Below are 26,848 nucleotides of genomic sequence, written 5' to 3'. Positions count from 1 at the left end.
AGCTACTGGGAAAGCTGTCCTCTGCCAAGCGAGGGTGGCTTTCCTCCTGTTTTTAGGAATAGTGACACCCAAACTCACATTCTGCTGCAAAAATTAGCAATAAATGTTCTGTCAAGTCTGTTTGAGTACATTTCATAATGAAAAACAGAAAGAAAAAATTTTCAGTAAAATTGCAATATAAGGATGGGAATATGCTTGTGAAATTAGATATTTAAGTGTCTCCATTCCCAAGTAGTTACTGGAAAAGTGACTTGTATTTCTGAATTTTTGAGCAGATTCTACAGATATTTATACTCCTTTAGAAAATATTAATTGATGTGGCTCCAATGAAATCACGAATGAGGGAACACAAGTCATGTAAGGACAAGTTGTGATGTGTTCTTTATTCCAAAAAGCTGAATCACATTTCAGTGAGTGATAGTGCGTCTCTACCAACAAGGGGTTTACGTGAGACAAAGAATAAGAAAACATCCTGACACAAAAGTCTAGTCGTCCCCCCTTTGGAAACTAGCCTGTTCATATAAAGAATGGTCCCATTAAAAGGAGTGCATCTTGACAAGGTGGAGCATGAGGAGGCCTATCCTAGCATTACTTGGGCAGAGAGGACCTCGTGGCTTTGCTTAAAGTCAGATTTCCTTGGAGGGTGGGTGTAGCTCGGTGGCAGAGCGCATGCGTAGCATGCACAGCAAGGTCCTAGGTTCAATCCCCAGAAGTTCCATTTAAAAAGAAAAATTTTTTAAGTCAAATTTCTCTCTCTTTTCATACGCTCTTAAAAGTTACCAGTTACTTCATCAGTTTGTCCTTTTTAAGATCTCTTTATTAAAAAGATTAATAATACCTATTATATATTGAGTGTTTACGTGTGCTAATGCAGAGTTCTCTGCATACATTGTTACTTAATTCTCACAACAGCCTTTCAAGTAGAAGCTGTTAAAATCTCCATTGAGGGAACCCAGGCTCAGGGAGGTTCTGTAACTTTCCTGTGGATGTGCAGCTAATAGGTGACAGAACCAGAACCCAGATTCCACATGAACCATGCCAAGGCATCTGTTTAAGCACTAGACTATGCTGCCTCCTAGGTAACTGTTTCACCGTTTTTACATGTAAGTATGTGTATAGTGGAATAGGTGAAAATTAATTTTTTTCTGTGATGAAGATAATATCTAGGTACCTGTCACATATAATTGGTAAGACTGAATTATCGTAGAAACGGATGCAGGAAGAACGATGTCAGTGATGTATCAGTAATAAAAGGCCGCTTATTTTATTCAGGAAAGTTTAAATTATAGCCGATAGCAGGATCCAGAGTTTGCCAACAACAAAAAACAGTTCCAGGGAAATCAATTTATACTGTAGAGGATTTAAGAAAGTTGTAAACTATTTATTGAAAACTCTACACACTTCCTTTTAAAATTTAAATTTATTTCCAGGTTTTTTTTGTTTGTTTTGTTTTGTATTTTGGCAGCTGAAATTAGTAGGCTGGAGACTACATACAGATGTTGACTACCGAAAAACCTCGTAGAAAGTGATGACTTGCATAACCAGTGTCAGCTCATGAAAAAAGGCTCAGAAAAGTTTAATACCCAAAATACAAGTGGTAAACATCTGTGTCTACTCTCCCTTGCCCACAAATAAAGAAAAATACTCTGTCTGTAAATCACCTTTGAAAAGAGCCATTTATCTACGGTTCTCCCCCAAAATAAGTTACAGTTTATCTTCAGTAAATTAAATAGATGGTTTATTATATATTAGTGTATACTTTATTATTTTTCTTGATATAGTAAAAAAAAATGACAAAAAAAAGACCCAGTATATCTTACTTATTGACAAGCCTTATTCTGTAAATTTTCTTAAATAGTAAATTTTATGAATAGATAAAAGTAATGATACGAGACAAGAAATTGTATTCATTGATACTGACCAACAGTAGATCGTTTTTATGGTTTCCTGCCACAAGACATATCAGCACTACACAGATGCCACTTTGATAATTGTTATAACCAAATTCATTGTATCAGAATGTGAAGGAGCCAAAAATTTACTTAGCGTAAAATATACTTGCGTTCTGATTTTTATCTAGTAATGTGAGGAGCTGTCTCTGGATAGTTTAGTTTCCGAAATCAGAGTACTAAGATATATATACCTGATTTATTTAAAGTTAGGAAATCGTGAGAAAATGTGGCTTTGCTTATGTCATTCACTGAACTCCAACAGGGAGTGAAAATCTAAAGGAGACATATGTTACTGCATGTTATGTACGTGGTCCAGTAGATGAAGTCACACCATGTGCAAAGGCTCCCACAGGACGCGGGTACCACACGCCGAGCAATAGTCGTCTCTTCCGTGGACCGTGCGCGTGCCAGCATCGGTGAGCGAGCTGTCTGCCTTCTGACTGCTCCAGTGTTACGCCATTATGTAGACGTAGTCTCCAGGAAGGCATGAAATTCTAAACGGAAGGAAAATACCAAATATTATTCTCCCAGTTGATGGTACAAAGTTCTGCAGCTAATCACGGCACTTTTCAGCAGTGCTAACTTGATAAAACTTCGTTTGTCTCAAATGTACCTTTTCCCTAGAGTCTAGATTTTTTTTCTGGGCGGACTTAAATCAGGAAAAAAAATTACTTCACTCTTTTGGAATGTCTTGGTGTAAACAGTGTTCCACACTGAAGTACGGTGTTTTACTTGGGTAGGTACATGCAAGAAGCAATGTATTGTATAGATAATTTTTTTCACTAAATTTCCAATTTATAAAAAGAATGGAATACACCAACTTTCAAAAACAATTTATTTGAAGCAGGTTTTTGAAAATAGACTACTAGTTTTAGGGGAGCAAAAGCTCTTTCAAGCACACACACAATGTAGTTGTTAAAACTCACTTTGCTAGTTGTTAAAATTCGAAATAATCAACTCTCCTAAACAGGATAAAATATTTGCAATGTTTTATCCCAATCTTAGAATGAAAATTCTATGGCGAGGAAGGGCATAATTTTAAGGGGCCTGAGTAAATTGTTTTACAGTGTTTAATTTAATGTCAGTGTCATAATCTTTTATGACAGGGTAATCAGTAATAGAACAGTGCAGTGTGTACCAATTAAGGAACATCAAATCAATGGGTATATAGTTTGTACGCTGATTTAAACAGTTGCTGATTGGAATAAATGGATTTAATATGTACTTATTTGCAGACTATAGCTTTCCTGTCATCCTGCAGGAACTGGTACATGAATAATCTTAAGAATGATACCTACTTACAAATTTAATGAGAGACTAATGCGAATCATTTTTTAAGTCTGTGTTATAAACCATTATGGAACACACAATGCTAAATAAAAATTTGTCCTCGACTCCAAGGACTTGGCAGGGTTCGCCATAGTGAAGAATATGTGTTTCATTATGTGCTCATCTGATTGAATTATCCTCTTTCGAAGATGGGCCTCTAAGACTTTATTGTTGTAATTAAACTGAGAAATAGTTCCAGCATTCTGGATTCTGTGTTGTTTGCCTGTGTCTAGGCTGTACCCAGGAGTGAATTCAATAGCCCAGTGAAGATACTCTGTTCAATATGCTCCAGCCAAGCACAGCGTGGACAGCAGAATCAGTGTGAATAGGTTGTAATACACCATCAGCAACTACATACGTACAGTCACACTATCTATATTTTCCCTTGTGAGCTGCCTAATTTCGATACAACCAACTTGGTTTGCCTTTGTTTCTTCTCTGTGTTTTGAATAACCAATTTGACAGTCAAAGGAAAGCCAATTTGGAATTAATCTTGGTCCACAAAGACCTCCATGTACTCCAGTTCTCCTCCCCCAATGGGCGCATATATTGACCTCTTTTTCACATGAGCAGCCTTCTTTGGAACTATGACTCAGCAGGTGTTTCTCACACCGCAGACATCAACTGAACTGCTGCTGTTCTTTGATTTTTTCAGACTCACTTGTTTTAATTTTTCTTGGCTTTATCCCTCAGCTTTAGTATCCCGCCAGTTGGTCTTCCAAACTTTGGGTTTTTCAGAGCCAGTTACAGCAGTTCTCATCATAAAGCTTTCTTCAGTCTACATAAGCTAGCCTCCTTTTTTGAGGCTGTGTTGACAGATTAATATTTCAGGTTATTTGGGTTTTAAGCTTACTTCCCAGTTTCCCCCTTTAATTGTAATGTGAAATTAAGGATTGCCACTTTTTTTTGTCTTATTTTTTCATCCAGGTAACTTCACCTTGGTCCAAACCAAAAACAGGTGCTGCTTCTAGTCTGCCTTGCCCGGGTGCACAGTTCTGTTTCTTTGAGTTGTGTATATAGCTTCTTTGTTAAGTGTGTGGACTGTGGTCTCAGAGCACGTGGTTGCAGTGTTGGACACTTGCAAGCATTGTGACCTTGAAGAAGTCACTTAATTTCCTGTGCCTCGGCTTCTTCATTTGTGAAATAGGGAAGATAATAAAACCGCCTACTACCTCGTAGGGCGGTGAAAACGAAATCAGCCCATTCATGTAAAATACTTAGCGTCGTTTTCAGCGCGTAGGAGCGGTGAGTAAACTGCAGCTACTGTTGGCACCACTGTGTGTGATTAGGATAGATGGATAGGGCAAGGGGAGAGGAACAGATGGATGCAGGAGAGGGGAAGGATGCTGTAAATGAGGTGTTGCTCACATGTGCTTCTTTCTCCAAGGGCAGTCTCAGAGTTATTCATAGGATTTCTTCAAAAGCTGCAAACACACGTAGGACATGGTAGGAACACCCTCATAAGCACACGTTATCAGTCTGTTCAGCAGGTGTTAGGAGCCCGTTATGAGCCAGGAAATGGGAATACAGTGATCAGCACGGCCATGGAGTTTGCATCTCTGATGGGGAAGATTTGCACATTAAGTCGTATAAAGCCTTGTGTTTTCATGGAATCTCTTAACTGAAGTGAATCACAGCTAGTTCTGGATTCTTCTCGTCTCCTTTGACCTTGACCCTGGTGTTTATACTCCTAGACTTCCTCCCTGAGAAATACTTGGGGGAGGACAGGAAGAATCAGTTAACTGGAGGCAACGGAGAGTGGAGGGCTGCCCATAATTTTGACAGATAAGCAGATGAGGCAACAGCCTGTAGGTAGAATTTCCAAAAAGACGCTGTTCCTCCCTGCTCTACATGTTGGGAATGAAAAAAGATACGAGAAGACTACATATGAGCGAGCTCCTTCCGAGGGGGCCTTAGAATCCAGGTCCTTTACTCAGGGGTACAGACAAGAGCAAATTCTGTGTTCACCTCCACCCATCTTCCCCAAATGTCAGGGGTGCCTTGAAAAGAGAAAGAATTCTTTTTAAAAAGAAGCACCCAGAGGGGAGTGTGTGAGAGGGATACAGTCCTAGTCGTTTGCTTTGGTGAGCCTGGACGTTTAGGAGCTAAATCGTATAATAAAAATGCTTTTGATGATCCAGACCTTTTTTCCACATCTCAGATTTCACTGAGCCTCTGCCTGCCTGAACCAGCACGTAGACCAAGGAATTCCAACACATGCGTTGAAACCCGAGCAGTTGTTCCATTGGTTATGTTCCAGAAGTGACTGTATATCTGATTGTATTTTGAAAGAGAGACATTTAAGGCCAAGACGAGCCCTGGCATTTAAAGACATTCACCTGCATTCTGCCATTTAAGGCAGATCCACCTGGCACTTCTGCTGGGATGCCTTGTAGAAGGTACTGAAAAGATGGTCGCACTACTCTATGGCTTTTTGGAAACAAGTACCAGCTTAAATTCCTGTTAGGTCAGGAATGATTGCACAGTACTAATGAGCTTCTTTCATCCATTTCTTCTACTGAAAAAAAAAATTTGTTTCTTAATGTCCGAGAAGAGGCATTATGACCTAGTGGGTAAGAGCAAGCTTTAGAGCCAGACAGCCTAGACTGGTAACCAATGCCCTTGCACAAATTGCCTCTCTCCTCCTTTCTTCATCCGTACTGTATCAACTGTATTTACATCATAGTGTTGTGGTGAAGATTAAATGAGAGAACCATATACAGCACTTAGAGCTAGAAATTTGGGAATCGTTAATACATCCGCCAGGTGTTCATAATCTGCAAATTATGGAACCAGAATGGAAAGCTGGAATCATAAGCAGCATTTTGTGTTTGTGGGCATGTGTGCATTTTTTCCGAGGTTGAGGGGGATAGATTCCATAAGTCTCACCACTTTTCTCAGGATCTGAGATCCTGAAAAGATTTAAGCACCACTGTCTTACAGGATATACAGTAATACCCACCCCTTGGTCCCGCGTGGGTCTCCTTAAAAGATAAATAATTGAACCTCCATGGAAACTGTTTTATGAACACATTTTACTGGGCTATAGCTTTTTAAAGGGCTCCATTTTACATGTCCAGCACTCATATTTATAAGAATTTTCTTCTATAAAACAAACTTAAAACTTCTTAGTATATCTAGGAGGAATGACTTTCCTTTAGTGTCAGAACCTTCTTGTTCGTTTCCAAAGTAATTTTTTTGCAACTTAATGTGCATTTCAGCAATTGTAGGTGTATTAATTTTTAAATATACTCTATTATTTTTTACGATTATTGTTCCTAATGGCTTCTTACAAACATGCCAGCATTTGTCTGATTAATTCCTGTAGTGGTTTACATAATGATGTTTCCATTGTTGCAATTATTATTTTTTAATAATTATTTGAACTTCATATATTGGCATCTTTTAACTTCATCATTTAGAAACAGGATTTTGTGGTATAGTTGGAAATTTTACTGTTCGAGGCCAAAAAGTAGGTGTGGTGTTTTTCCGCCTTCCCTCTTCAAGCTGTCAGCCTCACAATTATTCCCTGTGGTATAAAATGCAAATGACAAATCTTGGTATCTTTCTCAGCACAGATCTTTTTCTTACAGTTGGTTTTAAATATTTTTATTTAAATATTTAAATAAAATGTTCTATAAAATTTGACCTGCTATATACTTTAATGTGTTTTCTAATTTCAGCTCCACTTTGGATGCTCTCTTGACCCCATGACAAACCAGCCTTTACCTTATAACCAGTCCACTGTTTTGCATAACGGATTCTGTTTGCTAAAATAATGGAATTGGCTGGATTCTAACTTATTCCTTCTTTAAAACTACTGATCTAAATCAGCACTGATTACATTCTTCATTTTGCTTGTGTTAACTGAAGTGGACCGGGTGTAGAAGCCAAAATATGATTCTTCAGCTCTGATCACTGTAATTAATTTTTATAAACTATGAAGTCCCTAAGAAATACTGCCCTGTCTGACCCAGAAACTCCAGAATGTTTAATGGCCCTTTGTTTATCATCAGTATCATTTGAGCTATTATGAGACTCTGCTGGACTATATAATGTTTGGAAGGAATTATTAAATTATATGAATGAGGTTATACAATAATACATTTTCATTTTAACATTTGAAAACAGGATTATTTTTTATGCAATCATAATTTCAGAGTAGTGTCTGACACTGTTTCTTCTTCGCCTTAATTTCCTCTGCAATATATTGTCAATTAGCTATCACCATGCTTCTTGTTAAACGCAATTCAGGAGCCTCTAATGGAATCTTGCGGCAAAGTGAAGAATCCTTTTATGTTCACGGTACAGATGTGTCAGAACCATTTATGGTTTTGTTTACGCACGTGACTTAACTCTCAGACTTGACGAGCTCAACTGAAAGTCATGGTTTAAATCATTCTGCTCAGAGTTCTGCCGCTACTTGCATATGTCAGTAATGAGAAATAATCAACAGGAGCATCTTTGAAAAGCAATTTTAGGTCATTGAAGATGTATGAATTTTGACAAAGCAAGAAGATTTGAGGCTTATTAAGAATATATTAGGTCTCTCCATTGAGCGAAGGGAGTGTGTATTTATGTTTCTGCGCAAGAGGGAAGGTGTAGGCTAACTGTAACCTCCCGAAAGAGTGAACAGACAGGGACAGTGAGAGACTTCCGTCTCAATCCTGACTGTTCCTGCAAAGCTCTTGTGAGAACCGGAGCCTGTTCCTGTATGACTCCTGAAAAGAAACAGGATCTTAGGACGTTCCGTATTTCCTAATGGACTCCATGTGTGATCCATCATTGTCCATCTGATATGTAGTGAGGCACTACCAGGTAATCGTCTTCTGCAGAACTTACACCAGCCTTTTTCATACTACTACATTAAATGTGCTCAAAGATCCTCAGGGTTTTTTGTTTTTTTGCTTATTTATTAAACCATCAACATTTAATTGTTTGTAAATATGCAAGTAACTCAAGAGAAGGCAAATAAGTAGAATTTCGGTAGGTTTATCTCTTAGATTGAAGACAGAGGGCATCAGAATAGACATAAATGGCCCCTCCAGGGCATCTGTGTATCTGTTATGCCCTTCCACCACATAACCCTAATGAAACTAGTTTGTTAAAGACAAACTTTAAAAATGGAATTATCTTCTCACCACCCCCACCCCAGAAAAAAAAGTAGGTTTATCTGTAGATCTCATGTTCGTAAATTTCCAAAATTATTTAATAATAAAGAATTGATTCCCTTTGTTCTACTTAGCTACGAAAGTATACTCTTAAGAAGGATCAGGGTGGGTACGTTCTAAATAATCTGCAAAAAATAAAATAAAAAGGGTTAGTTTACCTGCATACTTTTCCTGACAATGCTAAGTATTTCCTGGAATCGTGACTGTGTTTGCTAAAGCGTGAATGTGTTGCACTTTTAGAAGATATGAAGTGCATCTCTGTCGTGTGATGTGAGTCTCGTGTCAGCTGCAGCTACTCAATTTGCATGTAAATTCTGAAAATTTCCTTGTCCCATGTGACACTTCTGAAATGTCTGTCTGTTCTTTTTTCCTTTTTAATTTCTCAAGCTCACTATTTGGATAAGATAGTTAAAGGTACTGTATTCTTGCTCTTTGTTGATGTGTCTACATATATATCTCTATATAACCGTGTACTAGATTGCACTAGGTATGAAAATCGACTGTTTTTCATGCATATTTTTGTAAATTATAAAGCAGGCTTACATTATGTGAAATCCTTTGGATTTAAAGTATTGAGACTTAAATGTCTGTGTCTCATTTTTATAATTTTGGGTTATCACAGATTTCATTCCTATGTAAAAGCATTCATTAGTTTTCACTGCAACCAAAAACTGAAGATAACGGTACATTTGCTGTTTTTTGTTTACAGGCTTTTTTGTGTTTTACTTTTTTTTGCTTTAAGATCTTCATTGTTGGCAATTCAGCTCATAAGCTTCAAATTCTGAATTAAAAGCTCACAAATGCTTACTCTTTTATCACAGAATAAGAAATTGTCAATCTAAAGAAGATTCTTAACATATGTTGAGAGAAATCTCATTGATCCTCATATGGAAACTTCTTTGGCTTTTTCTAAATGTTTCAAAATACATGTGCTATCATAATCTATGTTTGTTATTTTCTGAGAAAAAATAAAAACTACTGTGCATTCTAGAAAACAGAATTGATAACAGCACTCAACAGAAAACAGCAGATTCTGTGTCTTCAGTTATCACAGAAATAAGTGAAAAACATATTTTCAGAAACCTCCCTGTCCCTTTTTCCTCAGAGTACCTATTTTTTATTCCTTGTTTGTGCTTTTCATTAGAACATGAAAATATTCATGGCAATATCCAGGCTTTCGTGTAACTCTTGTGGGCACGCATTCAGCGGCTGCACCTCTTTGTCAAGGGGGCAGTTAAATCTTTCTTTTTCATTAAAAAACAAAACAAAAACATCCATAAGGAAAATTCACCTTTTATGTATGGGATAGTCCATAAATACAGATGGTAATTGTCGGAAAGAAAAGAAAAGCAGCAGCAGAATTAATCTCATCCTGACTTAATGACGTCCGAAAGCATCATTTCATTACCCCTGGCCGCGAGGGACCTGTCACCGTGGTCTTCCCTCTGTTAACTCTAATCTTAAGAGACAGAGAATCTCTTTGAGATATTTCATTTCAAGTTCCACAGTGGAGGAGGGGAAGCCAACGTGTGAATAATTCTCTTAATACCAACCTAAAATAAACATCTTTAAACAGATCGTTCCCTTAAATTTTGTCACTAAAACAAGAGGAGCATTCAAATTACAGGAAACTGTAACAAGCCCCAGCTGCTCGAGCAAGTATTTTTCCTAACATATATTTTATACCGAATTATAAATAATCCTTCCCAAAGAGATCTGATCAATAGCCAATTATTCTCGCAGTTTTCGAGCATTGATAACCTCGTTTCTGTCAGTGTCATACCACAGTCATAGCCAGAAGCACCAGAATCTACCCAAGTGTCATCCTCATAAACAGATCATGTTGGCTGCATGCCAGTTATCATCAGTAGAAAGTGGCAAAATTTGTTTTTTTTTTTTAATGTCATGTTAGACTGAAACAATTATAGATTTCGGATATATTAAATTATTTTCATTGTTTCCCAAATTTTCCCTCCTTGCCCATAAAAGCAGACAAGATAGGATATAAAGGTAACAGCATAAAAGCTTTAGGGAGATTGTCACAAAATATCACTCTTCGCTCTCTGTCTTGAAGCACGTCACTACCGTGTTTTTGTTCGGTCTATCGATGTTTTACTGTGGTCCTTATGGTATTTCATTTTGTCCGTCCTAAGTAATCAGATATGCACAGCGATGACGTTTAGTTGGAAATCCTGTCGGTCCTGTCCCATCCGTATGCAGCCTGAATCCTGATGTTTGTTAGAATAGATGCTAAGCTGCTTCACTATTTCCTGGGCTTTGCTTATTCTGTGAAAAGGAATGTACTTTCGGCATAAAGTATAGTCATTGATAGTGGCCTATACTTTGTGCATTTATTTAATGCACTGTAATTTCACATGAATATATACGGCAACTCTGAGGCCAGATAAAATTAATGCGCTCTTTTTAACATCATCCATATCCGCATACCCGCTTCCATGCTTTTGAACTTAGAGGGAATTTTTTAAAGCAACAAGGCTCTTTTAAGAAGCCACATCCTAACCAGTGACCAGTAATGTTTACGACAGATTAAAAATCTCCATATACTGGAGATTCTGAAATGATCTTGTTGAGACCTTTTTTTTTTTCCACACCTTACAATCAACCTTGTTACTTTGCTAAAGGGAAGGGGGAAAAAAAAAAAACTAAGTTAATTTTGTCTGGCCTGCAGCAATTTAGTGGATCGTTGCAGATATTTCTGTCCTGCACAGGTAAGTGGTGTCTCAAGGGTCAGGCCAATCAAAGATGCCACTTGGATAAGAATTAGATTCCTTAGATAATGTTGCTGTTTCAATCCATGTGCAATTACAGTCTTTGTGCTGTTTCAAAAGGCCTTGTTCCCTCTCAGTGTCCCTCATCTGTTTATCTGAGGCGCAAAAACCGTCGATACTCAAAACCGCTGGTGCTCTCCCTCTTTGTCTCTTTTGACAGAGGGTTGTCCCGGTCTGTGCAACAGCAATGGGAGGTGCACGCTGGACCAAAACGGCTGGCATTGTGTCTGCCAGCCGGGCTGGAGAGGAGCAGGCTGCGACGTGGCCATGGAGACCCTCTGCGCCGACAGCAAGGACAACGAGGGAGGTAAGAGGTGTTGAGCGGGAAAGCGAGCCTGCGCCAGAACCCAGGTTTATAAGTTCCCGTGGCTATGGGGTTATCTGTTGCCAAAAAAAAAAAAAAAAAAAATCGGATCCCCATAGATTAGAGGGATTGAAAAATGTGTGAGCCCTGATGGAGTGCTTTGGCTCCCCATTCTCCCTGGAACGAGTGTAAGATTATTATGGTTCAGGGGAAAGGCAGGATCACCAGGCTGTTGTATAATGTACATCGTTCCCCATTCCTTGTCCTAATCTCCAGGTGACGGTTCCCCGCACTGCAGTCTTTAGGACCCTGTGAACTGGGAGCTTTAAAAGCAGTGTTTTAATAACGTAACAGTCTCATAGATGCCAGGTATTTCCCAAGCTCTTCCGTTGGAAGGTTTGGATGGAAAAAACAGAGCAGGAACAGAAAGCAGGCCTGTTGAAGCTGTACTTGCGGTGTCTTTTTAATCCTTGCACCCTGTGAAAAGGACTGTGGTTTTCCACCCCACGTAAGCCCGCAGTTAGGAAATAACTCTTGGCCCCCTTGTGCACATCCTCCATGCTACTGTGTGTCAGTTTCAGAAAACAGAGTGAGAGCTGGTGGTTCCATCTGCAGTGACAGGGGTGTTGCCCCTGGAGCTGTTCAGTGTTGGGGCCCCTTAGGGACTGAGTTTTTTGAAAGGATGTAGTTTCTGTCTGGAGCTCTATGCTCACTTGCTCTGGGGATGAGGACGTATTTCCCCACCCCGCCCCCATCCCGCTGCCCTTTTGGGAACGTCCCCTTCGTGGTGGGTAAGAGTACAGGTTTGCAGTCAGATCTTCAGTCCACCTCGTGGTACGTATTTGACGTCACACGAGAGTCTGATCTCTTTAAACTTCGATTGCTTCATGTATGAAATAGGAATAAAAGAGTTTCCGAAAGGTTAAGTGAGAGAATGTCTGTAAAGTACTTAGCATCTTGCCGGGGACACAATATGTTGTAAGTAGTGGCTCTTATTATCCAAGTTTCCTTCTTTTGCTTTCAAAGGTGCTCACCTTGACGAGGTGAAATTCTTAAAAAGTGGTCAGGGAAGACTGAATGGCCTTTTGTTTCTAAGTAGAGTGGCCCTAACGACAGGCAGACCTCGGAGATGTTGTGGGTTCGGTTCCAGGCCACTGCGGTGAAGCGACTCACACGAATTTTTTGGTTTCCCAGTGTTTGTAAAAGTTACATTTACCCTGCACTGTAATCTGCTAAGTGTGCGATAGCATTGTGTCTAAACAGCAGCGTACATACCTTACTGTAAAAATATTGATTGCAAAAAAAAGCATGTTAACCACCCTCCAAGCCTTCAGCAAGTTGTGGTAGTAACATCAGAGATCACTGTCACAAATATAATTGGAATGAAAAAGTTTGAAATTGTGTGAGAATTATCAAAGTGTGACACACAGACACAAAGTGAGCAGATATGGTTGGAAACATGGCGCAGTCGACTTGCTGCAGGCAGGGTAGCCCCAGACCCTCAACTTGTAAAACATGCAGTGTCTGCAAAGGAGAAGAAGGCCTGCCTTGTGCTGTTCACTGGGAAGCAGGGAGACCAGAACTAGCTCTCAGCTCTCCCCGTTCCCCCAAAAAACACACACGCGCGCGCACACGTGCGCACGCACACACACCCGGACCTACAGTCATTCTCAGACCAAGTACTGTTCGTGTCTCCTCCTCCTGGTGAGGAGCTGCAATTCTCCCCTCTAGTCTCCAGCAGACTGCTCATTATTTCTCCTGTTTGCTTTTTAGCTAGACTCTCAAGAAACTTGAGCCCCACACAACGTTGTAAATTGACTATAGCTCAATAAAAAATGTTTAAAAAAATAAAATAAAATAAAATAAAACACACACACACACACACACACAAAAGAAACTTGAGCCCCAAGTTCTGAGCTGAAGCCTCCTTTCCTGTCCGCTCCTGGTAGATGGAGGTGGTCCTTGGCCCCGGAAGCTTTCTCGCCTGGTAACACGTTACTGCCCCAACTCCTCGTAACCGTGCATGTTGTGGCGCAGAAACTGCAGCATCGCTGCTCCCCACAGCCCAGGTGGTCGCTTTCCCATTCCTTTCTCCCAGAAAGCCCTCGCCGCATAGTTTTCTGTCGCCCAGGGAGGAAGGACAGCTTTCCTTCCTCTTCGATCAGGTATTTCGCACTTGTCTTCTGCGAGATGGAGATGACGTTGAGGGGGTTACAGACTCTCACAGAAGGAAGCAAACTGCAGGGCCAAGTCTGCAGAGACAGCTGCGGAGTAATTTAGGGGCTAATCAGCTCGTTAGTGTGGTTGTCAGCCAAGGAGGTGCCTCGCTTTCCTCAAAATTTATCAGCTGTGAATTGGCCTCGTTCCCCTTTTGTTTATTCTCATTAGCGTGAAACTGCGCTGTCTCCAGGCGTCCCTCTCCAAGGGGCATTCGGAGCTGATAGAGGACCTCCTGTGCATTCTCTGCTTGTATCATTTGTATTCCTGTCCCTAACCTCGTTCTGTCGATCTTCTGAGAAGGAATCTCAGTGCCAGCTTTATTATGCCCTGAGGTTGTAAGCCAGGTGCCTTGTAACCCAGGCTAGAGGGTTCCTTGAGCTTAAGCATGAGCTATGTGTGTAGAGACAGTGTTTTCCACACCAAACCCCAACTCGAGACACATAATCTGGCAGTTACGGACATCAGTGTCATTATATGAGGACAGTGAAACAGAATGTTTAAAATAAGCACTATACTTGAAATTCTGTGACGTATGGTAACTGTACTATTACAGATCCGTTGTCTAAACTAAGTTTAGTGTCAGAACGGTGAATTAGCAAGAAAGTAGCTAAGTAATTTGACTTAGCACCTTCAGTAGCTAAAGAGGAGAAGATAAAGAGGTTGATTTGGCCCTAATCAGAAATTAAGGGAGGGAGGGTATAGCTCAGTGGTAGAGCACGTGCTTAGCATGCATGAGGTCATGGGTTCAGTCCCCAGTACCTCCATTAAAAATAAATAAATAAATAACACCTAATTACCTCCCCCCTAAATAAGTAAAAAAATTTTAACACGATGATATTTTACAAAAGAAATTCAGCACGTCATATGAATGACTGCCAGTCTAGTCTGAGCAGCTTTGTAGAACACAACTTGAAGAGCTTTGTAGAACACTCACACACGCACGCACACATGCACAAAGAAAGTTGATTACTAGTTCCAGAACTAAAGAAGATACATTTAAGAATTTTAGAAAGGACAGCCAGATATGGGGAAGTAGTGAAATATTTGTTCTTACACCAAGCATCTTCCTTCCCCTACAAAACATACCTTCCTCTACCAAACCAGTTGGCCCCGTCTCTGCTGTCTACGTCTGATGATCCTCAATCTCTGGAGCTCACTAAACAGATGTCCCTCTTTGCCCATGGAGCCCACCCCTCTTTATGTCTCTGACGTGCTTCAGGAAAAGCAGCCTTAGGAGGGAATTCCTGATGAGGAACTGGAGGAATAGCTACCAATAAAAAAAAAGGCTGGAGGAACTTAGCCACTCTCTTAACACCTCCATGGTCATAAGAAATCAACCTGTTCAGTTGGACCTTGTTTCTTTAGGGCTCAAATAAATAGCTGTCATCTATACGGACTCATTAGCTTTACAGAACTAAGGCAAAATTTCACCCTCCATCAAGGTCTTGACAAAGATCCCCTCTCTCTGTGGAATCAACAAGGTGCCTCCCATCACTTCTCCAGGCTGAGCTCCCGGTTCCCCAGAGGCTGCTGGAGCAGATCCTGGGGACAGAGGTAGGCTGTGGAAGAGCAGGTTTCTAAATCACATAGTGGAAGTCAGAAACTGGTGGTCACAGGACCAGAGAATCACGGTGAACATCCCCACACAGGGCCTCTAGACACTTTGGGAGCAAGAAGGTATCGTGTCCTCATTAGAAAGGCTTTCTGAGCAAGTGATCCACACCGCAGGCCTCAACTTGGCTTCTAAATATTTCTTCTTCAGTTTTATCTTCACCTACAAGTCAGCCTCCCTCTAGACCGAGTCATTTCTTACACATAGCCCAGAAACCACTCTGATGCTGAAGTTGCTAAGATTAGGAAGCTTCTGAGAGCACAAGCTGGACTTCTCTTTCCTAGAATGGGAAGGATGTCCTATGCTCTGAAACCTGGGTAGCCAGAGTTCGGAGTAACCTGAATCTCTCCCTACAGTAGGCTCTAATAGAGTCTTTCAAACAAATAGTAATTTCCTCCCCCAAATCATCTGCCAGGATAATATATTTTAAGGCTCTGAGACCCTTGAGTGCCACTCTATATTCTGATATCTGGTGTTTTTACTAGAGAAGGGAAATAATCCGATTTGATTCCTCCCAAGATTACTCTGACTTTAGTGTCGAGAAGGAATAGCTGGGACTAGACTGGAGCCTGGGAAACCAAGCTCTCTGGTTGAGATCTTGTCAAGAGATGACCATGGTGGCCTGAAGCGGTGGTTTCAGTGAAGTGGAAAGAAATAGACTGATTCAAGAGATATTTGGGGTAGAGAAAAAGGGGAACTGGTCATTGACAAGGTGCAGAGAAAGAGGGAGGGAGGAGTCAAGGATAACATTCAGGTTTGTACTTGGAGAGACTGGGTGGGTGGATGGTGGAACCATCCACTGAAACAGGAAATGCAGAAGCAGCGCACGTTCAGAGAAGATGGGACACGTGGTGGTGTAGACAGTGAAGTTTCCGATGCCTGTGTAATATCCAGTACAGCACAGGGAACTATATTCAATATCTTGTAATCGCCTGTAATGAAAAAGAATATGAAAAGGAATATATATATATATGTCACTATGCTGTACACCGGAAATTAATACAACATTTTAAATTGACTATACTTCAATTAAAAAAAAAAAAAACCAATGCAAGCTTTAGGAAAGATCAGAACATGCCTTAAAATCGTAACTCGAGCAAAATATTTGAGGATTACGTGGAAGGAAGCATAAACCATATTCTCTACTTTATATCAAAGTACCACTCACACTGCAAAGCCTAGACTGGAGAAAGAAAGTCTCTTAACTGATCATCGAAGTTGTTATTCAGTGGGTTTTGAACATTTCTGCTTTCCCTTAGATTTTTTTATGATTAATTCTATTAGCTATGGCTTCTGTACTAATATCAATTTCAGGCAACCTAATATTTCTGAGACTAAAATGGAATGTTGATGATTTTGAGAAGCTATTCCACAAAGACAGTTTTACTACAGCATACATTTGGGCAAGTGGGTAATCAACTTACTTGTACTGGATAGCCCTAGCTATGTTAAGCACAGACAAAGAATGAGAAATCTTTCCTTAAGTTGTACGGAGCCAGATTCATAACCATCCATCACTTGCTTGGGCAAGTTACTGATAAACTCTGCAGAAAAATAACCAACAGTGTGTCCCTGCATCTTGGCTGTTGAAAATGAGATTCTTTCTCTGATTGATGTTAGCAGAGAGGCTTGTAAAAATGCATTTCCAGCTGATTAGTTCAGAAGGTGTCAATCTCATGCAGTTTTATGACCTGCAGACTACATGCCAGATGTACGTTTGCTTTTTATAAACTAACAAAGATGAATGACTAAATTTGGACAGTCCTCTTTGGCAACTGTGCTATATATTGCCTAAAGGAAGACACTGTAGGAGCACTACAGGGGAGGACAAGCCGTGAGATGCATTTAACCCTTAATTTACCAGATTAATGGAGATAAAACATACGTGGAAGTACTTTTACTCTTAAGGAGTTTCTGCTTACATTAAAAAATGGATATAAAGGGAAAACGTGCAAGAACATCCAATGTTTGTGCTGAATTACTCCCCCAAGCATATGCATATCCATTCTAAATCCATGGAATAAGAATTCTTAAATATGTCTTAAAACATATTAAAGATTCCTCATGAAGTCTCAACATATAGCCATGAATTTTTGCTGGAAGAGTTTTTTACTGTTTTTTTTTTGGAGGCTAGAAATAATGTTGGGGCAATAGGTCAATAGTCTACTACTTTAAGAATCTGGGGTTTTAAAACTATGCCTGTATTTCTTTGAGACAGAAGGAGAAGAAATACAATATATTGCATTATTATAATATAGCCCCATGAAAAATAAGCCTCTAGCATAGTTTCATCTTTCTTCCACTGGAAATATTGAGAAATATTTTGACATTTTTCATCTTTGTGGCCTTTTGGCTAAGAAAGCAATATTTTGATAAATTTTTATGAAATTTCAAAGCTCAGTTTCATTGGATTTTCTTAAAACATGATTTCAAATCTGTGTCAAAGGAATAAATATGCAATTTCAAGTAATTAACAACTCATCTTTTTAGAAATACCATAGACAGCTACATGAAAATGTGACTATAATAAAGAAACTATGTAATAAGATCCACTTACCAGAAATTCTGACTCAGATGTTTTCATGTGCATAAAAGTTATGGGGACAAAAAGTTAAAATATTAGCATAAAAAGAATCCAACACTATACATTTAATTCTAGTGTTTACTTATCAAGCCTTTTTTTCCCCAACTATATGGAAAATAGTGTGATTTTTAGTTAATGTCTCTGGATAAACTACATCTCTTTCAGTTTCAAGTGACAGAAAATCCAACCCAAACAGGCTTATGGAAGAAGGCAGTGCTCTGGCTTCTAGAACTGAAAATGCAGGAGATCAGGTGCAAAATCCCCAAAGATGTCACTATGACCTGTTGTTTTTTTCTCTCCAGCTCTTGACTCTGCTTCTTCTGGGATGGCCCCTCTCCCAGAGGGGTTCTGCTGTAGTAGCGGCAAGAGACATGCAGCAGACCCCAGCCTCACAGCCTTACAGCTCCAAGCCTGGGGGGATGCAGGGGCGGGGGAACCTCTTTTTAGACAGTTCCTGAAATTCACCCTGATTCAATACGTTAGGTCCCATGTACATTTCTGAACCAAACATGAAGGGAAATACTCATGTAGACTGAGACCTGGGGAGAGCTGGATACCCAAATGAAAATTCAGAGCTCTTGCCTTAAGAAGAGGAAATGGGTGTTAGGAGAAATCACGGGTGTTCACCACGTTCTTCTTCAGGAGGGCAAAACGACTTACGGACACCGAGCCAGGGGCCCTGGGCTCGTTTCTTACCTCACTGTGCTGTTGCTGACCTACTTCTAGACTGGGCATTACGATTCAATCTAGTCTGTTTTCTTTTGTCTCAGTTTGCTGTCAGGGAGTGAATGGACAAGCTAATGTTCTATTAATAAGAGTAGCCTAAAGCAAAAAAAACAATGACTGGTCTGGTTTTTTTTTAAATTAGTTATTTCAAAACAGTTGTATAAATAAAACATATAAGTCAGCTAGATATTTTCAGCTGAGTTTGCCATAATAGGGTCACACCAAGACCTGATAGTTAGGTCTGAAGATTTTATAACTATTTTGTCAGTTCTCCCAAGGGTAAGTAAAGTCTTCAGAAACTAATGTTTTTATTAGTCTGTACAGAGAAATGCAGTCACCAAGCAGATAAAAATTTATGTGTCAACTGGTCACTGAAAAATGACCTTAAAGGATAATGTCATCAAGCCATCACACCTGACACTAGTATCCGCTATTGGGTTGGCTTATATGTTTCAAACGAAGTTCTTACATGAGCCATTGAGTGTAGTTTCCTTTTGATGTTCCTGGAGAAGGCTCTGGAAGGTTCAATCTACTACTCTTTTTATGGCATCAACAGTGTAGGTCCATTTTTAGTGATCGGTCTCTTATCATTTCCAGTATTATGGCTTACTTACACTTGCCACACTTTAATTAACACCTGCCTTTGAGAGGAGGCATTCGAAGGACTCAGGTTCCTGTTTAAAATTTGAGAAATGCGTCGTTTTACTTGGAACACACTTTCCTATCCCGGGGAGAACGATTTCCTTGAAAGATGATTGGCTGATCTCCTCCATTGTATGTTGATTTGCACTTGCTTCATTTCACAAACCTTCATTTTCTGACGATTTCCCCAGTTTCAGAGCTTCACCCAGTGTGGGTACCTATCCCCTTGTCGTATACACTTACTGTAACTCCTAGTGCATTATCTCTAAACTGCAGAAGCCCTGATTAAGTGCACTTACAACTAATCCGTGTTCCTTCCTGCTACTACGGGCAGACCTCCGAGATATGGCAGGGTCGGTTCCTGGCCACTGCAGTGAAGCGAGCATCCCTGTAGAGAGAGTCACAGGAATTTTTTTGTTTTCCAGTGCATGTAAAAGCTGTATCTACACTATACTGTCATCTATTAAGTATGCAGTGGTATTATGTCTAAAAAGCAATGTATGAACATTCATTAAAATACTTTATTGCTTATGAAGGCTAACCATCATCTGAGCCTTCAGCAAGCTGTAATCTTTTTACTGGTGGAGGGTCTTCCCTCAAGGTCGTTGGCTGCTGACTGGTCAGGGTGGCGGGTGTGAAGGTTGGGGCTGCGGCAGTTTCTTAAAATGAGACAACAGTGAATTTTGCCCCATCAGTTGACTCTTCCTTTCACTTGAACATTTAGAGGCCATTGGATGGTTATTACTTGACCTGATTTCAATATCATTGTGTCTCAGGGCACAGGGAGGCCCAAGGAGAGGGAGAGACACAGGGAAACAGCTGGTTTATGGAGCGGTCAGAACACACTCTACGTTTATCACTTAAGTTCACCCCTGGACAGTTCACGGCTCCTCAGAAGAATTACAACAGTGACAACAGAGTTCACTGCTCACAGATCACCATCACAAATATAATAATAATGAAAACGTTTGAAATATTGTGAGAATCACCGAAACGTGACGCAGAGACAGGAAGTGAGCAAATGCTGTTGGGAAAAGGGGGCCCATAGACTTGCTCCACGCAGGGTGGCCACAGACCTCCAATTTACTAAAAAAAAAAACAAAAAACAAAAGCACAATATCCACAAAGCACAGTAAAGCAAGCTCAAACAAATGAGCTATGGTTTGTTCTAATCAGTCATTTTTTATTTTTCAACTCAGAATCAACTTCATACGATTCTTTTCAGCCATCTCCAACCCAAACATTTACTGGCTGGAAAAGCAGCTGCCAGCGTTGTGTTTGTATTTCAGTTGGTTTCGGGAAGTAGGCCTCCTAGAAATTACTCCAGAGAGGGGGAGCCAATCATTTGATGTGCAAAAAGCCAGCCAGCAAACAAAACATGTTCTACTTCATGGCAGAGAAAGACGGGTCCTCTGACTGGTTTCCGTTTCTCTCTACAGATGGACTCATTGACTGTATGGACCCGGACTGCTGTTTACAGAGTTCCTGCCAAAATCAGCCCTCCTGTCGCGGATTGCCCGACCCCCAGGACATCATTAGCCAAAGCGTACAGTCCCCGTCTCAGCAGGCGGCCAAGTCCTTCTACGACCGCATCAGTTTTCTCATAGGATCTGACAGCACCCATGTCATACCTGGAGGAAGTCCTTTCAATAAGAGGTTAGCGCATCTCTTCCTTGTACAGATTTGTAGCGATATTATCAACAGTTACAGGCCCTGTGTATGAAATGCTGATGACTGAATTCGAGGGCAGTGCTTGTATTTTGTTTTTTGTTTTTAATGCAGTTTTTCCTCGTTTGGCAAGTCCTTCACCAGACTTCGCCTTTCAAGCATTTTTGACACTGTTCACATACTTCGTCAATTTCAGTACCCAATACATAACAGGACATCCCATTAAAGAGTCAATAAATCTTCATTTAACTAGTGGATTTTCTCTGCACAGTTGGAAATGTTTCAAAAGAAGCAATGAAAAGACCCCAAAAGGCAAAACAGAAGTGCACTTTTTTTTTAAGCTGAGCTCACTAAATAATATAAATTATGAATTAATGTAATGGAACTGCTAACGGCGTGGCAGTAAGATTGCATAAGCTGTTTGACTGGTGCTTTACAGAGCAGTAATGACCTGAAAATAAACCAGTAAGTGAAAGCAGGTGTCTTGTGTCTCACTGAGAAAGAAGATGATCTACACCAGAACTCCTGGGCCAGCCTCAATTTAACAGCATTAATTCAGTGAGACCCAGCAGTTGATTAAAAGTTGTCGCACAAATGTTCCTTATTGCCCCCTTAAATCTTGTACTTCTTGGTTCCTGCAGATTTACAGATTGCCTTGGAATTAATTGGAGAGTATACTTTTCTTCATGCAAGCACCAGATATATGACTTATGAAAAAAAAAAAGCACAGCTTATAATTTTAAAAATTCGTCTCTAAATTATTGGTCTTGATAACTCTCCAAAAACCAGACTGCAATGAATTAAAACCCAGGGTAAACACCAGGCATTTCAAGAATGTGCATTACAGTGAATTAAAAGGGATATAGTCTTAAGTCTGACTTTTGTGAATACAAGTGCGTCTGATAGTGTTGTTTTATCTGAAGATTGAGTTATCTCTACATCATGATCACGTTGGCCTAAGACAGATATTCTAATTCTTCTACTTTTCCCACAGCCTTGCATCCGTCATCAGAGGCCAAGTACTAACTGCTGATGGGACGCCACTCATTGGAGTGAATGTCTCATTTTTCCATTACCCGGAATATGGATATACCATCACCCGCCAGGATGGCATGTGAGTTGGTCCCAACACCCAACCTCTGTTTGAAGCATTTTAAGTGTAAAAATTAGGCATTCTTCTGTCACCCAACATGTTTTACTGTCCCTTTCAATATGGAAATGCAACAACTTTTAGACTCCAGAAATGTGTGACAGTACCTGATGGCAGAAATTTAAAGTCATATATCCCTAGGTCTTTAAAAGTTGATTTCATTTTCTAAGGCATGATAATAGTGTGATGGTGTTATAGGAGGCTGTTCTTTGTCTTAGAAGATTCATGTTGAATTATTTGGGAGTGACATTTCGTCGTATCTCCAACCTAAGTTCAGATGGGTCTGGAAAAAGAGGAGATAGGTAGATAGATATTTCAAATTTGGAAAAAAGTTAATAGAGTAGTAAATCTGAGTTAAGGGTACATGGATGGTCATTGTATACGTCTTAATATTCCTGTAGATTTGAAGCTCTTTCATATACGAGTTGCGGGAAAAGATTGCTCTCTTTATAAAGCAGATTAATTTAAGGGGGTGAGCGTTGGGAGTTGTATGAGATCCAGATGATTCACTAAGCACATCTTGTTTTTCCTTAGGTTTGACTTGGTGGCAAATGGTGGGGCTTCTCTAACTCTGGTATTTGAACGATCCCCATTCCTCACTCAGCACCATACTGTGTGGATTCCGTGGAACGTCTTTTATGTGATGGATACCCTCGTCATGAAGAAAGAGGAGAATGACATTCCCAGCTGTGACCTGAGTGGCTTCGTGCGGCCAAACCCTATCATTGTGTCGTCACCCTTGTCTACGTTTTTTAGATCTTCTCCCGAAGACAGTCCCATTATTCCTGAGACGCAGGTAGAACGTTCTAACAGGCAGTACTGTTACACTAGCCGTTTTCAGATTGTGTGGTTTCCAAAGAACTTTTTTTAGAGGATTGCAGAATTCCGGGACTATCCTCCATAAATCTATAGAACAGCATATAGGATGTGTTGTGTGTGTGTACTGGAACAGGTGTTGTTGCAGTGGGCTATCAGTTATGGTTTAAAGATCTCTTCAAAATACTTTTTCTTCACGCTGTATCTGTATCTATTTATCAGTTGTGGCCAAATGGGGAAATGACTTAAACTCAACAGCTAATAATGTCTTTGCTTGTGGCCATTACTCTCAATAATTTATTGTTTCACTATTATTGTAAGTGAAAAAATATTTTAGAAAAGGTGTTTTTTGACAGAAAAGATGTTCATTCATTTTCTCATGGTACTGTTTTTAAAACATGGTATCATGTCTTGAGTCCTAATAATTTGTGGTTCATAATATAGCCGTATTCTCCACTGGAAAAAAATTATATAATTGTTTTAAAAATAGCCGTACTTTTCACTATTCATTTTATCTACTGAACTAACTTGAGATTGTTCTCCTTCCTATATATTTCCAAGTAGAAATAGCATTCAGATCTTAAACGTAGGCCATTAGGTACAATAAGAGTGGACTTTATTTGTAAATACTAAGTAAAAATATATACTCTTTAAAATACAACTTCACATAACAGCTTTGTCACATTCGTTTTTCAAATATTTATTGAATACCTGTTCTGCACCAGGCACTGTTACAACGGAACAAAGCAGTTAACCATTCAGACAAAGTACCTGCTTTCAAGGAGTCTGCCAGCTTATGGGGAGAGAGGGGTTCCTCCAACAAATAGATACATGTTGGGTTGTGAAAAAGGCTTATTAAAAAATAATAAAGCAGGGTGAAGTGGGTGGAGGTGCAGTTTTATAAAATGTAGTCCAGGAAGAGCTCTTTGATAAGATTGCATTTCAGCAGAAACTTTAAAAAGAGCAAGACCCAACCCCCCAAATAGAAGGTCATTCCAAGCAGAGCAAAGACCAAGTTCAAAAGCTCTGAGGGAGGAACATGCTTGGCTTGTTGGAGATGGACAGACAGGCCAGCAGGTGTGGCTGGAGTGAAGGTGGTGAGGTCACCAGTCACTGAGGACCACAGTAGGGACAAGGGCTTTGCTGATTACAGCTGAGGAATGAGACCCTGTTAAGAGGTTTCAAGCAGATCAAGCGCAGTTACTGATTTCCTTAAAAGGATCACTGCAATTGCTGTGCTGAGAATATTTTATTGAGGGTGAAGCCTGAAACCAGGAGACCAGTCACGAGGCAGTCTCAGTAGAGGAAAAATGATGGTGGCTTGGACAAAGGTGATTGGGGTAGAAGTGGTAAGAAGCAGACACGTCAGAATGGAATCCAAGGACGAGCCTGGAAGTAAAGATGACAGTTTGGGAGTCATCCATCAGCGTTATAGAAAGACTTAAAGCAGAGAGTGAGATCTCATTGGGAGGGAGTCTAGGCAGAGATCAGAAGCTGTAAGATAACAGATACAGAGCATGATCCCGGGCAAATAGGACGCAGAAGAGATGCCTCAGTGATTTACTGCGTAACAGTCCAGCAGACTCTGAGCCGAAGCTTTCAGAAAATCATCGTAGCCTTGTCCAGTGTGATGCTTCCCCCCAGCCCCAGGGTCCGTCTGCCTCTGACTCTGAACTTCTTAGCCAGTAGATTTTTAGCCTAGAAGCGGTGTCTGTTTCTAAGTGGCAAATTTCTAGCGAACCAGGTCACTGAAATGGGTTTCAAATAGTCAGTTCCATGAATACATAAAGGGTATTTTTTCCATTCCATCGTATGGTCAGCAAACATTTTAGTAAAAATTTACTGAGAACACAGAATGCACAAGGTATTCTACCAGGGTAAAACGAGTAATGAGACTTGGATCCTGCCATTCTAAATGTGATAAAGATTTGAATGAAGAGTGTGGAAATTCAAAAGAGAGATCAGTTTCTAAGGAAGCCAAGGAAAGCATCACTGAAGAAGTTGGCCTTTAAGAGGGGAAAGGATATTCCAGATTGAAGAAAACGCGTGAACACCGCACGGTGGTAAAAGCAAGCGCTGTTGTGTAAAAACTGGTGAGGAATTTACAGGTAGGGAGCTCAAGGGGAAAGGCTAGGGCCAGGCTATGAATCAGCATACAGTGGAGACCTTGAGTTCTTTAGGCAGTATGGAACCAGGGAGCCAGTAAAGACTGTTCAGCCTTTCTCTAAAGCTAACTCAAGTGATGAAATGCAGAAATGATAGAAGGAGACAAATCAGTGAACAGGCTAGTTTGCACTGTATTTCCATCGAGATCCAGTGCTCGGATGGAGAGGGCCCACCAGTCACAACGGCAGTGGAAATGGAGAAGAGGAAACAGATTAAGACAGAGATCTGGGAGGCAGACTTGGCAGGACGTGGTTCCTAACTGAATGGTTTAACCTCAAGAACGGAGCTTATGGATCATGCAACTGGCAAAAATAGGCTTAATGGCTTGGGGTTTTTTGGGTTTTTTTTTTCTGTTCTGGCTAGATTTACTTTTCCCACTAATGCAAAATAACATGGTCAAGTTAAATTACCTGAAGAAACACATATTTTAATGAACTGAATTACAGATATTTATTCCATGGAAGTGGGCTAATGATGACAGAGACAGTGATGCGTTATTAAAATTAGGAATAAATGTGATATTTTGAAATAGAGAAGCGACTCCTGGAAGATCGCAGAACTATTAATTAATGAAAGGCTGCCTTTCATATAGAAAACCTGTCAAATTTAGGTGAAATTATTTTGAAAATAAATCAAGAGGAAATAAATTATACGCCTTCTATTTTTAGGGCCGCTCAAGAGTCAAAGAATCTATTTTTCAAAGTAGCCCATTGGTTTTTCACCCCAATGATAGAGAACAGTGCATTCTGTTCAGATGACTCACCCTGTACGCTGCAGTCCTGCAGAAGTGCTGTCAATCTTACATGTTACGGTTTCCCGGAGTCTGAGTTCTAGAAAGCTTCTATATGTTCATAAAACTGTTTTAAGACAGTGTGTATCTGCATTCAGTCGGCGTGTTTGGTAAGGAAAACGCCAACTGTAGCAAACTGATGTCTCTGTTACAGCACACAATGCCTTCTCTAGCTCCCGTGTTGCCTCACACCCCTCTTCATGCCAACACTGACTCACGGGCCGGGCTGGAAGTTTGTTCAGCCCTTTCTTTTGTGCTGCTCCCAACTATGTGATTGTTTATATTGAAGCTGTGCAGCTACCACCTCAGTAGCAGGGGCTCTACTGAAGTTATTAAAATTGGGAGATTACAGATGTACATAATACCTAACTGTCTCAGGCGAGAGGAGCTGTGGGGAGGAGAAACGCTGCTGAACACTGAGCCGCTATTCTGAGATTTTTCTAAACATGGGAAGGTAGTCCTTTAAGTGTGAATAATGAATATTGATAGGGCAATCTGAGGAAGCCTTTGAGATGCTGTCTAACTCTCAGTAGAGAAAGCGGTGAGTTCCTGGGACAGGTTCTTCAACATCAATAGCCTTGCACTTTACAGTGTGTGTAGTAAGTCTGTGAGGAGCTATAATCAGTAACCAAACTGATAGCTTTAGTAAGTGGACTCTGAATTGTTTGGATAGATTTTCTATGCCATAGAACATATATTTTCTAAAATAATTAATGTTTTGGCGTAATATATTTTGCCTACGTCAGGGTAAATTTGTTGGCATTCGTGGAGCTAGTCACATTGATCGGTACATTGTAGGGTTAAAAATACAATTTTTAAAAAGCTGTAAAAGAGATCACTCCTATGCAGGTAATCATATGAACTGTTTACAGTCCAGTTTTAATTCAGAAAGTGTCTTTTCTGTTCACTCAACAACACATTAGTTGTTC

At 40.2% G+C, this 26,848-nt stretch overlaps 1 protein-coding gene across 6 annotated transcripts in view; it reads left to right on the top strand.

Moving 5' to 3' along the window:
• The window catches only part of TENM3 (teneurin transmembrane protein 3), a 1,525,061-nt gene that overhangs the window by 1,441,453 nt on the left and 56,760 nt on the right, over positions 1-26,848 (top strand). For all 6 annotated transcript variants that reach the window (XM_072950498.1, XM_072950499.1, XM_072950502.1 and 3 more), the window contains 4 exons: positions 11,402-11,548; positions 20,769-20,985; positions 21,992-22,111; positions 22,682-22,943. In XM_072950498.1, the coding sequence (XP_072806599.1) occupies positions 11,402-11,548; positions 20,769-20,985; positions 21,992-22,111; positions 22,682-22,943 (746 nt within the window). The remainder of the gene's footprint in view (positions 1-11,401; positions 11,549-20,768; positions 20,986-21,991; positions 22,112-22,681; positions 22,944-26,848) is intronic.

The sequence above is a fragment of the Vicugna pacos genome, chromosome 26 (assembly GCF_048564905.1).
Source record: "Vicugna pacos chromosome 26, VicPac4, whole genome shotgun sequence".
Classification (NCBI taxonomy): domain Eukaryota; kingdom Metazoa; phylum Chordata; class Mammalia; order Artiodactyla; family Camelidae; genus Vicugna; species Vicugna pacos.
The sequence above is the reverse complement of the archived record's forward strand: the minus strand, read 5'-3'. Positions and strand labels throughout refer to the sequence as shown.